Raw genomic sequence first — 15,089 nt, 5'->3', positions numbered from 1 at the left:
TGGATGGAGTCATTGAAGCAGTAGGCGTGAGCTTAAATGGACTCCAGAAGATGGTAGAGGACAGGAAGGCCTGGAGGAACATTGTCCATAGGGTCGCGATGGGTCGGACACGACTTCGCAACTAACAACAACAACAACAGAATAGAATAGAATAGAATAGAATATTTATTTTATTTATTTAATTTAATTTTTATATCGCCCTTCTCCCGAAGGACTCAGGGCGGTGTACAGGGCAATACAATAAAATACAATATATAAAAATTAAAAAATATTAAATACAACGGCCCAATTCAATAAATTAATACAAAGCGTTAAAATACCCCTAAACCCATCAGACCAGGGCAGCTTGTTCAAATAAATATGTTTTTAGGTCACGTCGGAAGGAGCGAAGGTCGGGAGCCGTCCGGAGCTCCACCGGTAAACGGTTCCAAAGGTCTGGTGCGCCCACAGAGAACGCCCTCCCCCTGGGGGCCGCCAGTCGACACTCTTTGACCGACGGCACCCTAAGGAGGCCCTCTCTGTGGGAGCGCACTGGACGAAGGGAAGTTGATGCCGGCAGCAGGTGCTCCCGTAAGTAATCCGGACCCATGCCATTTAGGGCTTTATAGGTCGTAACCAGCACCTTGAATCTTACCCGGAGGGCAACCGGAAGCCAATGCAGCTCACGGAGTAGAGGTGTTACATGGGAGTATCGGGAAGCCCCCACCACCACTCGCGCGGCTGCATTCTGCACCAGCTGGAGCCTCCGAGTAGTCCTCAGGGGCAGCCCCATGTAGAGAGCATTGCAGTAGTCCAAACGGGAGGTCACGAGTGCATGAGTGACTGTGCACAAGGCATCCCGGTCTAGATAGGGCCGCAACTGACGCACCAGGCGAACCTGGGCGAAGGCCCCCCTAGTCACAGCTCCTATATGATCATCCAAGGAGAGCTGTGAATCTAGGAGGACACCCAAGTTGCGAGCCCTATTTACGGGGGGTATACGGAATTAGGATAGAATAGAGTAGAATAGAATAGAATAGAGTACAGTAGAATAATGGATAGAATAGAATAGAATAGAATAGAATAGAATAGAATAGAATAGAATAGAATAGAATAGAATAGAATAGAATAGAATAAAATAGAATATACGGAATTAGGATAGAATAGAATAGAATAGAATAGAATAGAATAGAATAGAATAGAATAGAATAGAATAGAATAGAATAGAATTACAGTAGAATAATGGATAGAATAGAATAGAATAGAATAGAATAGAGTAGAGTAGAGTAGAGTAGAGTAGAGTAAATAGAATAGAATAGAATAGAATAGAATAGAATAGAATAGAATAGAATAGAATAGAATAGAATAGAATAGAATAGAATAGAATAGAAAAATGAAATAAGGAATGGAATGGAATCGAATCGAATCGAATAGAATAGAATAGAAAATACGGAATTAGAATAGAATAGAATAGAATAGAATAGAATAGAATAGAATAGAATAGAATAGAATAGAATAGAATAGAATAGAGCTGGAAGGGACCTTGGAGGTCTTCTAGTCCAGCCCCCTGCTCAAGCAGGAGAACCTATACCATCTCAGACAGGTGGATGTCCAGTCTCTTCTTAAAAACCTCCAGTGATGGAGCACCCACAATTTCTGGAGGCAATTTGTTTCACTGATTGATTGTTCTGTCAGGAAATTTCTCCTTAGTTCTAGGCTGCTTCTCTCCATCCAATAATCCATACTTTCCATCCGTTGCTTCTTGTCCTGCCTTCGGGGGCTTTGGAGAATAGCTTGACTCCCTCTTCTTTGGGTCAGCCCCTGAGATATTGGAACATGGCTATCACGTCCCCCCTTGTGCTTCTCTTCATTAAACTAGACATCCCCAATTCCAGCAACTGTTCCTTATATGTTTTAGCCTCCAGTCCCCTAATCATCTTTGATGCTCTTCTCTGTCCTTTTTCTAGAGTCTCAACATCTTTTTGACATCGTGGTGACCAAAACTGGACGCCATATTCCAAGTGTGGCCTTACCCAGGCCTTGTAAAGTGGCATTAACACTTCACCTGATCTTGATTCTATCCCTCCGTTAATGCAGCCTAGGACTGCGTTGGCCTTTTTGGTAGCTGCAACAACCGGCTGGCTCCTACTTAAGTGACCGTCCACTAGGACTCCGAGCTCCCTCGCACACTTGCTACTATTGAGCCAGGTGCCACCCATTCTGTACCTGTGCATAGAATCGGCGCCGTCCTGCCATTGAGCTAGGCGCCACCTATTCTGTACCTATGTATAGAATCGGTGCCATCCAACATCATGATAGGGTTCTTCCAGATGGTCCTCCAGCAAAGTCCACTTCCATCTTTGGGGTCTGTGCAGGACCCTTCCAAAAGATAGTTGGGCGTGGGCCACCCTAAGGCCTGTCCAGCCCAACCATCCAGCAGAAGGTCAAGTAGCGGCAATCCTAACTTGAAGGATTCCCAGTTACTTTCTCCATGACCCTCCACCACACACAAACACACATATAAACACACACACAAAAGAGTTGTGCAAGGCTGCGGTTGATGTTACAACCTCCGGAGATCTACATAAGGATGGAGGTGTTTTGATGAGGCGAGAAAGCCAACCTTTGTCACGTTGCTGAGATCTTGCCACCACATCAGACACAACCAGGAGGCCTTGAAAACAATGTTCCACTCTAGGCCGGCTCCTCAATTTCAGGCCTCGGCCCCTCCCTTGTCTGGATGTTCTCACATCTCCTTTAAAGACGGAGGTATGAAACCAGCTCGCTTCAAGGTAAGCCACTACCCCTATTGCGTGGCGCTTGCGAAATGGACTGTTACACCATCAGGAAGGAGAAAGAGGCCTACCACAAACCACAGCCACCCTCCTCGTCTCCCCTGGCCCTCTGCAAACTTCGCAAAACCCCAGCCCTGAACCCCACTTTTGAAACCGGGCATCGAGTTCGAAGTACGGGCCGGAGTCCAAGCCCAGACTCTTGTCCACCTCAGCCAGCCCAGATCCCGGAGGAGAGGCATTCGTCGGTGGGCCAAACTCACTGCCCGCCACCTTTTTTTTTTTCTCGTCATCGTTGCGGTACTTCTCTGTTTTCTCGACCGCGAAGGTACATCTTTTCCCGTACCACACACAACTCTCTCGGGCGCCCTGCAACGGGCAATGTTTGCGCAACCTGTGCTGATCTGGAAAGCTTCCAGGAGCTGGCAGAACCAAGGGCGGATCCTGTCCACCTTGGTGCCTGAAGACCCACCTGAGATCAGAGGAGGCCCGTTGGCGATGGAGGTCAGGTCCCCGTTGCCCCCTGAGGAACTGGAGACCCTAAAGAAACTTTCCGACCTTCCTGGCATGCTCAGCTGAGATGCGGCGTTTCCTGAGAAGAGAACTCAAGAGTAGGAAGTCTCCTGACCAAAATTCTGTGTCAGAGCAATTTTGCAGAAGCTATGATACTCCATAACCCCAAGACAGGAGATGACACCTGTTTTCTTTGCATTTGTGCAAAGGGCAAGGTTCAACGCAGGAAAAAAACAACAACAAAACCCCACCATCCTCCCAAAATCTAGTTGGGTTTCATCCAGACCGTTTTCTCCCCTCACCAGAAAGCTTGGTCCTTTTTCTTGCCAACGTTTCGTTACCCAAACTAGGCAATTTTATCAGAATAACAGCGTCAGAAGGGGCCTTGGAGGTCTTCTAGTCCAACCCTCTGCTCAAGCAGGAGATCCTGTACCGTTCCAGAGAAAAGTCTACTTAAAGAGGAGGAGGAGGAGGAATAACAGAGTTGGAAGGGACCTTGGAGGTCTTCTAGTCCAACCCCCTTCTCAAGCAGGAGACTCTATACGAGGGGTCTTGAAACTTGGCCCTTTTATGACTTGTGGACTTCAACTCCCAGAATTCCTCAGCCAGGCACGCCGGCTGAGGAATTCTGGGAATTGAAGTCCACAAGTTATAAAAGGGCCAAGTTTGAAGACCCTTGCTCTATACCACAGGTAGGCAACCTCGGCTCTTTTATGACTCGTGGACTTCAACTCCCAGAATTCCTCAGCCAGGCACGCCGGCTGAGGAATTCTGGGAATTGAAGTCCACAAGTTATAAAAGGGCCAAGTTTGAAGACCCTTGCTCTATACCACAGGTAGGCAACCTCGGCTCTTTTATGACTCGTGGACTTCAACTCCCAGAATTCATCAGCCAGGCACGCCGGCTGAGGAATTCTGGGAATTGAAGTCCACAAGTTATAAAAGGGCCAAGTTTGAAGACCCTTGCTCTATACCACAGGTAGGCAACCTCGGCTCTTTTATGACTCGTGGACTTCAACTCCCAGAATTCCTCAGCCAGGCACGCCGGCTGAGGAATTCTGGGAATTGAAGTCCACAAGTTATAAAAGGGCCAAGTTTGAAGACCCTTGCTCTATACCACAGGTAGGCAACCTCGGCTCTTTTATGACTCGTGGACTTCAACTCCCAGAATTCCTCAGCCAGGCACGCCGGCTGAGGAATTCTGGGAATTGAAGTCCACAAGTTATAAAAGGGCCAAGTTTGAAGACCCTTGCTCTATACCACAGGTAGGCAACCTCGGCTCTTTTATGACTCGTGGACTTCAACTCCCAGAATTCCTGAGTCAGCTATGCTATATTTCAGACAAATGGTTCTCCAATCTCTTCTTAAAAAGGAGGAGGAGGAGGAGGAGGAATAAGAGTTGGAAGGGTCCTTGGAGGTCTTCTAGTCCAACCCACTGCTCAAGCAGAACATCCTGCACCGTCCTATACGGAGAAATGGCTGTCCATTTTTTTTTCTTAAAAACGTCCAGCGATACAGAAACCCCCACAACCTCTGGAGGAAGAAGTTGATGTTACCTAGTTTGGATCGTGAAACGTCTGCAAGAAGATGACCAAATTCAGACGGCCCTCATTTCAACCCTCAGCTAGAAATATTCTCTTTTATCGGAATGTTAATTTTTCCTTCTCTGCTCACGAAGTTTTCGAAACAACGACGGTGCTGCTACTCGGTGGGAAGGCAGCATTAAGCCGATGGGAGAACACGGGTGGTTTTTCAAACAGGATTGGGAAAAAAATAAAATAAAATAATAAAAATAAAACCTCCGAAGGTTTATAAAAATTAGAGAATACACGCTGGCTGAATTCACTCACAACGTAGCTAGTCCTCAGTTTACGACGAGCCCCAAATTTCCCCTGGCTTCCCCCTTGACACCGCCTGTCACGAGGTCGCAAAAGGGGGTCACGGGACCTTGGGACGCTGCAACCGTCACAAATATGAGTCAAGTTTGCCAAGTGTCTGGATTTTGATCACGTGACCATGTCTGCAACGGTCGTAAGTATGGGAAACGCCCCTAAGTCCCTTTTTCCAGCGCACTGTAACGTTTGAACGGTCGCGAAATGAACTGAACTTGTTAAGTCAAGGACTTTCTTGTATACAGTTTGTCCAAAATGGTGTCTGGGAGATCATTTCCAGGGGCGGAGAAACCTGGACAGGTTTAACCAAGGAACGGTGTCGTTACAAACACGTTTTTGCTCCATTCCTTTTCTTTATTCTGACTGACGACTTTAATTTCTTCGCTTCAGTACTTCTTTTTTCTTTCTTTCTTGGGTTTATAAGGGGAAGTGGCATCAGGGAACTCGTGATGCTACCAGGCAAATGACTCCCCATGGCATAAATTACACAGTCTACATAATTCATTATCTTACGACATGGGTGATATCACAGCCGCTGGGCGTAGGCCTCTATCTGGATTCTGAATAAAGGTGTTTATTCTGAAAGGGAACAGCAAGACGGGTATCGGTGTGTGTGTGTGTGTGTGTGTGGAAAAATACACCTACACACAGACAATAAGCATTTTGTTTGACTGCAGCCACCTCCCTCATGCCTTTAAACCACAGGGAGGCCTCCAAACTTGTCAATTTTAAGACTTGTGGACTTCGATTCCCAGAATTCCTCAGCTAGCTGAGGAATTCTGGGAATCGAAGTCCACAAGTCTTAAAATTGCCAAGTTCGGAGACCTCAGCTTTTAAGACTTTTCCCGCCAAAGTAGAGTTTGCAGAGAGAATGTCAAACAAGGACCAGGCTTGGACTGCATTTGTGGTGGCCATTTTGACTTTTTTCACCTCTGTGCCCATAGGAAAGCCGTCCAGGATTTCACAGAGTCAGCCCTGCTGATCAAAGGGTTCTTTTCATCAAACAGCTACAAACACGGATCATAATAGGAGTCAGTGGTTGGGTTGAGTTGTTTTGTTTAACCATCATGTATCAAATAAACCTCAATTGGTTGGATCTGCACTAAATCATGATTCATCCAATGTACTCCAAAAGGCCAATGAATTCTGGGTTGGCTTGATTCGTCTCATTAATCAGATTCTCTCCCTAATAGAGCCAGCTATTAAGACAGCCTCACTCACCTGATGCTTATCCTTGGGCTAAAATTCCCATAATCCACAGCCAAGGGAGCTGTAATCCCAAAGAGATACACTAAGTTTGGGAGGGCTGATCTATGGAACTGTGCTCCATGTTGGCTGGTGAGATTTGCACTAAAGCAGTGTTTTTCAAGGTTGGCTACATTAAGAAGTGTGGACCTCACTTCCCACAATTCCCCAGCTGACAAAGCTCGCTGGGGAATGCTGGGAGTTGAAGTCCACACAGCTTACAGCCACCCACTTTTTTAAAAAAAACAACACAGGGCTGCAAGGAAGTCTTGGTTCGTCCTCTAGTGGCCAGGAATGGAATTACCCATGAAAGCTGAGGAATTCTGGGAGTTGAAGTCCGCAAGTCATCAAAGGGCCAAGTTTTGAAGACCCGATTTAAACCATATCCTATGCACACATCCTTACCTGTTGAACCTTTGAATAACAGAGTTGGAAGGGACCTTGGAGGTCATCTAATCTAACCCCCAGTCTTTGTTCATAGACAAACCATAGAAACCTCTATTTGTTTAGTAATGCATTTTGGAATCCACCCTGGTTCCTTTGATCTACCCAAAATGCTAAGTCAAAGATAATTGTTTAATAATTAAACTAATCAAGGAGAGAAGCAACCTGGAATGAAGGAGACATTTCCTAACAGTGAGAACCATTAACCAGTGGAACAACCTGCCACCAGATGTTGTGGATGCTCCATCACTGGAGGTTTTTAAGACAGCCAATTGTCTGAAATGGTATTCTTGAGCAGGGGGTTGGACTAGAAGACCTCCAAGGTCCCTTTCAGCTCTATTCTGATTGACTGATTGAATTCTCCAGCCAGCATGCTTATCCACCCATCTTAAAGTTTTTCAAACCCTGCCCAACCTCACAACCCAGGATTAGGAATATGCGACGCAAAGCTGAAATCCCTTTCTCTGTCAGCGATGAAACTCTCTTGTGCTCAAGAGACATTCCAATTTGCCGATTATCAGCTTATGGATTTCCATCACTCTCCAAAGATTTAAGACAAGGAAGATAAAGAGATAGTTAAAGCTAAACTTTGGGCTCGTTCAGGACATTTTGCAGAGCAAAACGATGAACAGGGGCTTCCTCCACCATCGTTTCACCCTTTACGTCGGTCCTCGCCTAGCTAAACCCTAAAATTTGTTTCCTCTATTGCAAAGCTTGGTGGATGTTCTAGGCCAGGGGTCTTCAAACATGACCCTTTTATGAGTTGTGGACTTCAACTCCCAGAATTCCTCAGCCAGCATGCCTGGCTCAGGAATTCTGGGAGTTGAAGACCACAAGCAGGGGCCTTCAAACTTGGCCCTTTTAGGACTTGTGGACTTCAACTCCCAGAACTCCTCAGCCGGCATGCCTGGCTGAGGAATTCTGGGAGTTGAAGTCCACAAGCAGGGGTCTTCAAACTTGGCCCTTTTAGGCCTTGTGGACTCCAACTCCCAGAACTCCTCAGCCAGTGTGCCCGGCTGAGGAATTCTGGGAGTTGAAGTCCACAAGTCATCAAGGGGTCAAGTTTGAAGACCGCTGCTCTACAGCTTGCCCCAAAAGAGGGGCTAAAAGAGGTGCCCCTCCCCCACTACTGGGATTTTTTAATTTTTGACTTAGCAGATTGGGCGGACCTAGGAAATCCAGGTCAATTCTAAAAATGCATTACAGATAGTCCTCGACTTGCAAAAGTTCGTTTAGCAACCAAATTGACAACTTCACTAAAAAAAATTGACTTATGACCATTGCAGCAACCCCATGCTCACGCGATTTACATCCGGATGCTTGACAACTGGTTCATTTTTGTGACTGTTGTTGTGTCTCCATGTCACATGATCCCCTTTTGCGACTTTCTGACCAGCAAACTCAATGGGGGAAGTCGGATTCACTTAACAACCGAGTCACTAATTTAATTTATTTATTTATTTATTTTTATTATATTTGTATACCGCCCTTCTCCCGATGGACTCAATTTAACAACTGTGGCAAGTAAGGTGTGAAATGGGGCAAAACCTACTTAACTCTCTTGCTTAAAAACCTAATTTGGGGGCTCAGCGGTGGTTAAGTAGAGGAGAAGGTTCTAGAAGGGCAATGAATGGTTTGCTCTAAGGAACAATGTGGGTTTTTGTTTTCTGTTTAATTTCATAGGATGTAGAAACCAGAATAGAGTCTCAGTAATAAAGATTAATTTTTCTGTGCTGATAATCTCACTGTGATTTATTCTTGGCTGATCGGGATCTGGGTGTTCATGCTTATCTTAAGAGCTTAATAGCAATTTCCCAGGCTCTGAAATAATATATCCAACTATTCATAATTGACTAATGACACACTGGAAAAATACAATTTCCATGGCAAATCCCTTGCTAATTTGTTCTCTACTGCATGCTTTTTTATGTACTGATGCATCTTGTTTACAAAATCATAAGAAGAAAAAAAGAGAACGGAGGAAAGGAGGGGTAGAGGGGGGTGAGGGAGGGAAGGAAGAAAGAGTGAAGGAAGGAGGAAGGAAACAGGGAGGGGTGAAGGAAGAAAACGTGAGGGAAGGAAAGGAGGGAGAGAAGGAAGCAGGGAAAGAGGAACAGGAAAGAAACAAGGAGGAAGGGAGAAGGAAAGAGGAGGGAGGGAAGGAAGGAATAGAAAGCTAAGGAAGGATGGATGGAGAAAAGAAGGAAATGGAGTAGGGAGGGAAGGAAAGAGGGAGAGAGGAAAGGAATGAAATGGAGGGAGGAAAGAAAGAAGGAAAGAAACAGGGAAGAAGAGGGAGGGAGAGGAGGAGGGAAGGAAAGAAACAGGGTGGGAAGGAAGAAAAGAGGGTCAGAGGGAGGGAGAAAAGGAGGGAAGGAAGGAATAGATGAAGGTAGAGAAAGGGAGGGAGAGAAACAGGGAGGGAAGAAGGAATGAAGAAAGAGGGAAGGAACAGATGAAGGAAGAAAGGGAGGGAAGAAGGAAAAGGTTAGGAAGGAAGGAGAGAAGAAACAGGGAGGAAGGAATAGATGGAAGGAGGGAAGGAAGGATAACATCAGCGGGGCCATCCATTTTCAGCACAACCCAGCCTTTAATCCCTTGCATTGGCTACACAGTGTTTTTTATTCATATTATTCAGGGTGGCCCACAGAAGGCCGTTGGCTCCGTTTAACGGCAGCGCACCGAAGACATCTAGAGAAGTTGGTACAAAAACAGAAAAGGGACAGAAGGGAGAGCCGCGGCCTGCGCCTCAGAGTTGTCCGGCGGTGGCAGCCACCTCCCGGTAAAAGCGTCCGGCCAGGTCCGGCATCTCCTCCTCCAGCTGCCGGACAAACTCGTTGCGTTCGGCCTCCGACCAGCCCCGGAACCACTGATCCCAGAGGCGCATCTGGCACTCGTAGATGGACGGCGGCTTTCCGGGCCCGACGTTGAGCCCGGCCAGGCCCTCCAGCAGGGGAAGCAGCTTCCAAGGGACGGCCTTGTCCACCAGGTCTTGGAGGAAGCGCTCCCGTTGGGTGGAAGTCCAGCCGGACAGCCAGTGCAGGAGGCAGCGCATCTCTTGGGCCGTCACGTAGGACAAGGGCAGCGGCTCCGACATCCTGCAGGGGGCGGGCAGAGAGAAAACAGGGCAGAGTTACAGGGAGCCCTTGACTTAAAACACCGCCACAAATTTTGTGAGGTAAATTTGCTTGGGGAATTTTGTGAGGTGAATTTGCTTTGGGGATTTTGTGAGGTGAGTTTGAAAATTTTCTGACATGAATTTGGGAATTTTGCAAGGTGAATTTGTTTGGGGATTTTGTGAGGTGAATTTAGGAATTATGTGAGGTGCATTTGAGAATTTTCTGACATGAATTTGGGAATTTTATGACATCAATTTGGGAATTTTGTGAGGCAAATTTGTTTGGGAATTTTGTGACATGAATTTGGAAATCATGTGAGGTGAATTGGTTTGGGAATTTGTGTTTTGTGAGTTTTGCCCCGTTTTACCACCTTGCTTGCCTTGGTTGTTAAAAGGGAATCCCTGCCTTTGACACGTTAGTCACCTGGTCGTTAAGTGGATCTGGCTCCCCCCCACCATTGACCTTTGCTCATCAGGAGGTCACAAAAAGGGGATCGTGTGATCTCAGGTCACAGCGACAGTCACAGATATGAACCGGCTATCGTTAACTGTGAAAAAACGGTCTTAAGCGACATTTTTTGGCGCCATTGTAACTTTGAATGGTCTGCAAACGAACTGTTGTAAGTCGAGGACGGCCTTGTGTAGTTTGGTGGGTCTTTTGAACCGCAGGATTGAAGGAGGAGGATATGAACCCAGGGCCGGGCTCAAAATGGACTTTGTTGCGGCTCAAAGCTAAGCAAAGTCCAATCCATTTCGCTTCTAGAGAGGAGAGTCCTGGTAATTCCTCAGCTGGAAACTGGATTAGGAAGCCAAAAATCTTTGTCGCCGTCGTTAAGTGTAAACCCAAGATGTTTGCCGCAGTTGGTCCTCAACTTATGTTCGAATCGTTGCTAAGTAACCGGTCGTAAGTCGAGAACTACCTGTATGATGCTCACGGCTTCTCTGTCCTGAATTTGTTCAGACTCAGAAAAGTTTTAACGACATTCCAAAACAAGGGACAAACTTTTTCTCCCCCTTCCTTCCCTCCTTCCTTCCCACTCCTCCCTTCTCTCTCTCCTTCCCCCTCCCCTCTTCCTTCCTTCTCTCCCTCCCCCTTCCTTCCTCCTTCCTCCCTTCTCTCCTTTCCTCTCTCCTCCCCTTCCTCCCTCTCATTTCCCTTTTCTTGCTTCTTCTCCCCTCCCCCTTCTTTCCCTCTTCCCTTTCTCCTTCCTTTTCCCCTTCTCCTCCTTCCCTTTCCTTGCTTCCTCTCCCCTTCCCTTCCTCTCTCCTTCCTTTCTTTCCCTTTCTTCTCTCTCCTCCCCTTCCTTCCTCTCTTCCTTCCCTTTTCCTTGCTTTCTCTCCCCTCCCCCTTCTCTCCTTCTTTCCTCTCCTCTCCCTTCCCTCTTTCCCTTTCCTTCCTCTACTCCTTCCTTCCACTTCCCCCTCCCTTCTCCCTTCCCCTCCTCTTCCTTCCTCTTTCTTTCCCTTTCCTTGCTTCTTCTCCCCTCCCCCTTCCCTTCCTCTCCCCTTCTCCTTCCTCTTCTCTCCTCCCCTCCCTTGCTTCCTCTCCCCCTTCCCCTCTTCCTTTCCTCTCTTCTCTCCTTTCCTCCCCTTCCTCTTTCCTTGCTTCCTCTCCTCTCCCCTTCCTCTCTTCCTCTTCCTTTCCTCTCTTCCTTTCCCTTTCCTCTCCCCTCCCCCTTCCTCCCTTCTCTCCTCCCCTTCCTCTCCTTTCCCTTTCCTTGCTTTCTCGCCCCTCCCCCTTCTTTCCTCTCTTCCTCCCCCCTCCCTTCCCTCTTTCCCTTTCCTTCCTTCCTTCCTCTTCCCTCCCTTGGCTTCAATGCTGCGAACTGAAGCCCACCCCTCTTAAAGCTGCCAAGCTCGGAAAGCCGTCTGGAAGCGCCGGGGGAGGCTTCCCTTAAACGTGGCAGATACGTGACAATCAGATCCACAAAGACCCCCAACAAGCCAGCTTGAACAGAACTGAGGTCGTGCAAATCCTGCACAATCCCGCTTTGCTTCCGGGTGCGCGCAAGGCAGAACCCCAGACAAGAAGGACAGCCACTCTCCACCCCCCCGCGCCCTGGGTCTCGCCCGCCGTTGGAATGCAGCCTCCGAGACACGTGTCCAGGGTTCACTCGGCACGATGGGAGTTGTAGTCCACAAACCCAGCAGGGCGAGCGCGGCTTCTGCAATTGCACCAATCCCTTCCCCCCGAACGGCCCATCCCTGGAGGCGAAGACAAGCCTGCATTCCATTCTCACCTGCTTTGGCTCAGATCCCGGTTTGTCCCATCGCAGCGAAATGAACTCTTCGCGTTTTCGTCCGCTCCGCCTTCGGCAGGAGGAAGAGTCCCGGGCGGGGCGACGGAAATCGGCGAACTTATCCGGAAATACCCGAAGCCGAACTCGGTCGCCAGGCTGTGGAACGAAGGCGGTTTCTTCGCCTTCGGCGGAAGTTGCCGAAAGTTTCCGTGAGGGCTCGAAGATCTCCGGAAGTTCCCGAGTCCTTCTCAGAACTTACTTCCAAGTTGGGACGGCTCCTCGAAAGACCCGGAAATGCCCGAAGTAGCCCGGAAAGAGTCGCCGACCTAAGCGGCGCCTTTCGCCCCTCCCTCCTCCCCTTTCCCCTAATAGGGCTTCCGAACGCCGAACGGAAGTCTCCGAAAACAAACGACTCGCGGCGAAGAGCGGTCGGACGTTCACGAGGCGGCCCGAGCGCGGGGTCGGAGGTCACCTCCCAGCGCCGAGGCCTTTTCCGGAAGTTCCCGAACGCCTCCGAAGCTCCGGGGAGGGCAGGCAGCAGCGCCACACAAGATGGCGGACGGGGAGGAGGTTACTCTGGACGGGAGGCCGCTTCAGGCGTTGAGGGTCGCCGACCTGAAGGAGGCTTTGGAGCAGCGGGGACTGTCTAAGAGCGGGGCGAAGAACACGTTGGTTAAGCGCCTCCGTGGGGTGAGGAAAAAGGGCCCGGCGGGAACGGGGCCCGGGGGCCCGGGTTGCTTCGCGCATGCGTAAACCAAGACAGGCAGGGGTGGTGTTTTTTTTTTTTTTTGGCTTCTAAGCAACGCGGACCCCTGGCCCTGGGGTGCCGCCGCTGCTACGCATGCGCGGGGCAATATCCCACTACTGCCACCAAGCGGAGGGGTGGGGAAAGAAGGGGGGTCTCCGCCGGCTATAGGGAGAAGTGGAGGGGGGGGTGGGTGGAAATTGGCGGGAGAAGCCTTGACATCACTTTGGGGTTTCCCCCGTGGGAACAGGGGAGGGGGGAATCCCCTTTGAAGTGAGTTGGGGGAACCCTTGCAGAAGTTAACAGCCTGTTGCTGATCTAGGGTGCAAATAGGGACTTCCTGGCCCCACCAGTGGTGGAGGGTTATCGGGGCACCCCGTGGTGGCCTGATCCTCTCCCTCACCCCCCTGCCAGTTTTGCAACTGGCCTTTCATGTCAGACTCAGTTTTGGGGGGGGTGTCCACCATTCCTCCCCCCAAGAGTCCCCTAAATTTCCTAGCAGATGTTCCTGCAATGAGATGAGCAGCAGCTGTGTCAGCAGGGCTCTGCTCTGACCCTGCTTTTAATTCGGATTAAAAGTTTCATTTGGTGTAGTAGGGTTTTTAGAATGCGGGCGACGGGGGGGGGGCAGGGGGAGAAATGGATGGATTCAGCTTTAGGACAAAGATCCCGCCTGGAAGGATTTAGGGTTTTTGAAACTGTCGAGGGCTGCGGAACGGCTTGACTTCAGGTGTTGTGGATGGAGGTTTTTAAGAAGAGGCTGGGCAGCCGTTTGTCTGAAGTGGTATAGGCGAGGGTCGCCTGCTTGAGCAGGGGGTTGGACTAGAAGACCTCCAGAGGTCCCTTCCAGCTCTACTCTCTGATTTATTTTATTTATTTTATTAATTTAATTTGTATACCGCCCTTCTCCCGAAGGACTCAGGGCGGTGAACAGGGCAATACATAATAAAAACAAGATACAAAAATTAAAAATTATTAAAAGTAATTAAACAACGATGCCCGTAATAAATTAGTACAGATTAAAAGTTAATTTAATTTATAAAACTTGATTGATTAAGAAACATCGGTGTAGAATTGAAAAGTCAAATCAATCAAGTAATGGGCGCTCCAACACTGGAGGTTTTTTAAGGAGAGATTGGAGAGCCATTTGTCTGAAATGGTGTTCTGCTTGAGCAGGGGGTTGGACTAGAAGACCTCCAAGGTCCCTTCCATTTCTATTCTGATTGATTGAGAAATATTGGTGTAGAAGAAAAAGTCAAATCAGTCACGTTGTGGGTGCTCCATCAACCTAGAACTAAGGAGAAATATTCCGGACAGTGAGAACAATTAACCAGTGTAACCAACTTACCTCCAGAAGCTCCATCACCGGAGTTTTTAAAGAAGTGATTGGACTGTCCAAAATGGCATATAGGCTCTCCTGCTTTGAGCAGGGGGTTGGACTAGAAGACCTCCAGAGGTGCCTTCCAACTCTGTTCTGATTGATTGAGATGGCAGGCCTGTGCAAAAGTTGCACCGTACCCCACGCCGTGCAACAGTGTGCGTGCCAGGAAGGGCCAGAAGTGGAGTGCAGGTAAAGTCCTTGGCTTACAACCGTTCAGGTCGTGACCGTTCGAAGTTACAGCAGCTCGGAGACAAGAGACTTAACGACCGTTTTTCACACTTAAGACCGTTGCAGCCTCCCTGCCTCGGTCACGCGATCAAAATGCAAGACCCTTGGCAAACTGACCTGTATTTATGACAAGTTGCAGGAAGCCGGATTCGTTTAACAACCGGGTTACTAATTTAGCAACAGCTGCGATTCCCTTAACGAGTGTGGCGAGAAAGGTCATAAAATGGGGCGAAATTCACGGAACGGCGGTGGAAATTTGGAGCTAAAAATTCAGGTCATCGGCGATCTGCAGATGGTGTGGTCCATGCGTTGGCTTTTGAGAGGTTTTTGATGGGTGGAGTTAGGAAGGTGGGAATGTGGGTCCCAGAAAGTTTTATTTATTGATGTGTTTGTTTGTGTGTCACTTATTACTTTTACGAAAACTCAAGGTGGCAAACTTGCCCGGCACACCTTCCTTCAACAACAACCCTGTGAGGTGGGTTGGGCTGAGAGACTGGCTTTCATGGCTAAGGC

The 15,089-nt window shown here is 48.5% G+C and overlaps 2 protein-coding genes across 4 annotated transcripts in view; one reads left to right on the top strand and one right to left on the bottom strand.

The window, feature by feature from the left end:
* Window positions 1–9,374: 9,374 nt before the first annotated feature.
* On the bottom strand, window positions 9,375–12,397 carry LOC308675982 (uncharacterized protein C14orf119 homolog). The gene is made up of 2 exons (XM_081341673.1): window positions 12,223–12,397; window positions 9,375–9,962 (listed from the first exon to the last, which is right to left on the bottom strand). The coding sequence occupies exon 2, from the start codon at window positions 9,959–9,961 to the stop codon at window positions 9,614–9,616; it is 348 nt and encodes a 115-aa protein (XP_081197799.1). The 5' UTR covers window position 9,962; window positions 12,223–12,397; the 3' UTR covers window positions 9,375–9,613.
* A 354-nt stretch (window positions 12,398–12,751) lies between these two features.
* The window catches only part of LOC308676167 (apoptotic chromatin condensation inducer in the nucleus-like), a 55,159-nt gene continuing 52,821 nt past the window's right edge, over window positions 12,752–15,089 (top strand). For all 3 annotated transcript variants that reach the window (XM_081341920.1, XM_081341919.1, XM_081341918.1), the window contains exon 1: window positions 12,752–12,912. In XM_081341920.1, the coding sequence (XP_081198046.1) occupies window positions 12,775–12,912 (138 nt within the window). In that variant the 5' untranslated portion in view covers window positions 12,752–12,774. The remainder of the gene's footprint in view (window positions 12,913–15,089) is intronic.

The sequence above is a fragment of the Vipera berus genome (genome assembly GCF_964194415.1).
Source record: "Vipera berus genome assembly, chromosome: W".
NCBI classification, from domain to species: Eukaryota; Metazoa; Chordata; class Lepidosauria; order Squamata; family Viperidae; genus Vipera; species Vipera berus.
This window is presented reverse-complemented; position numbering and strand designations above follow the sequence as displayed.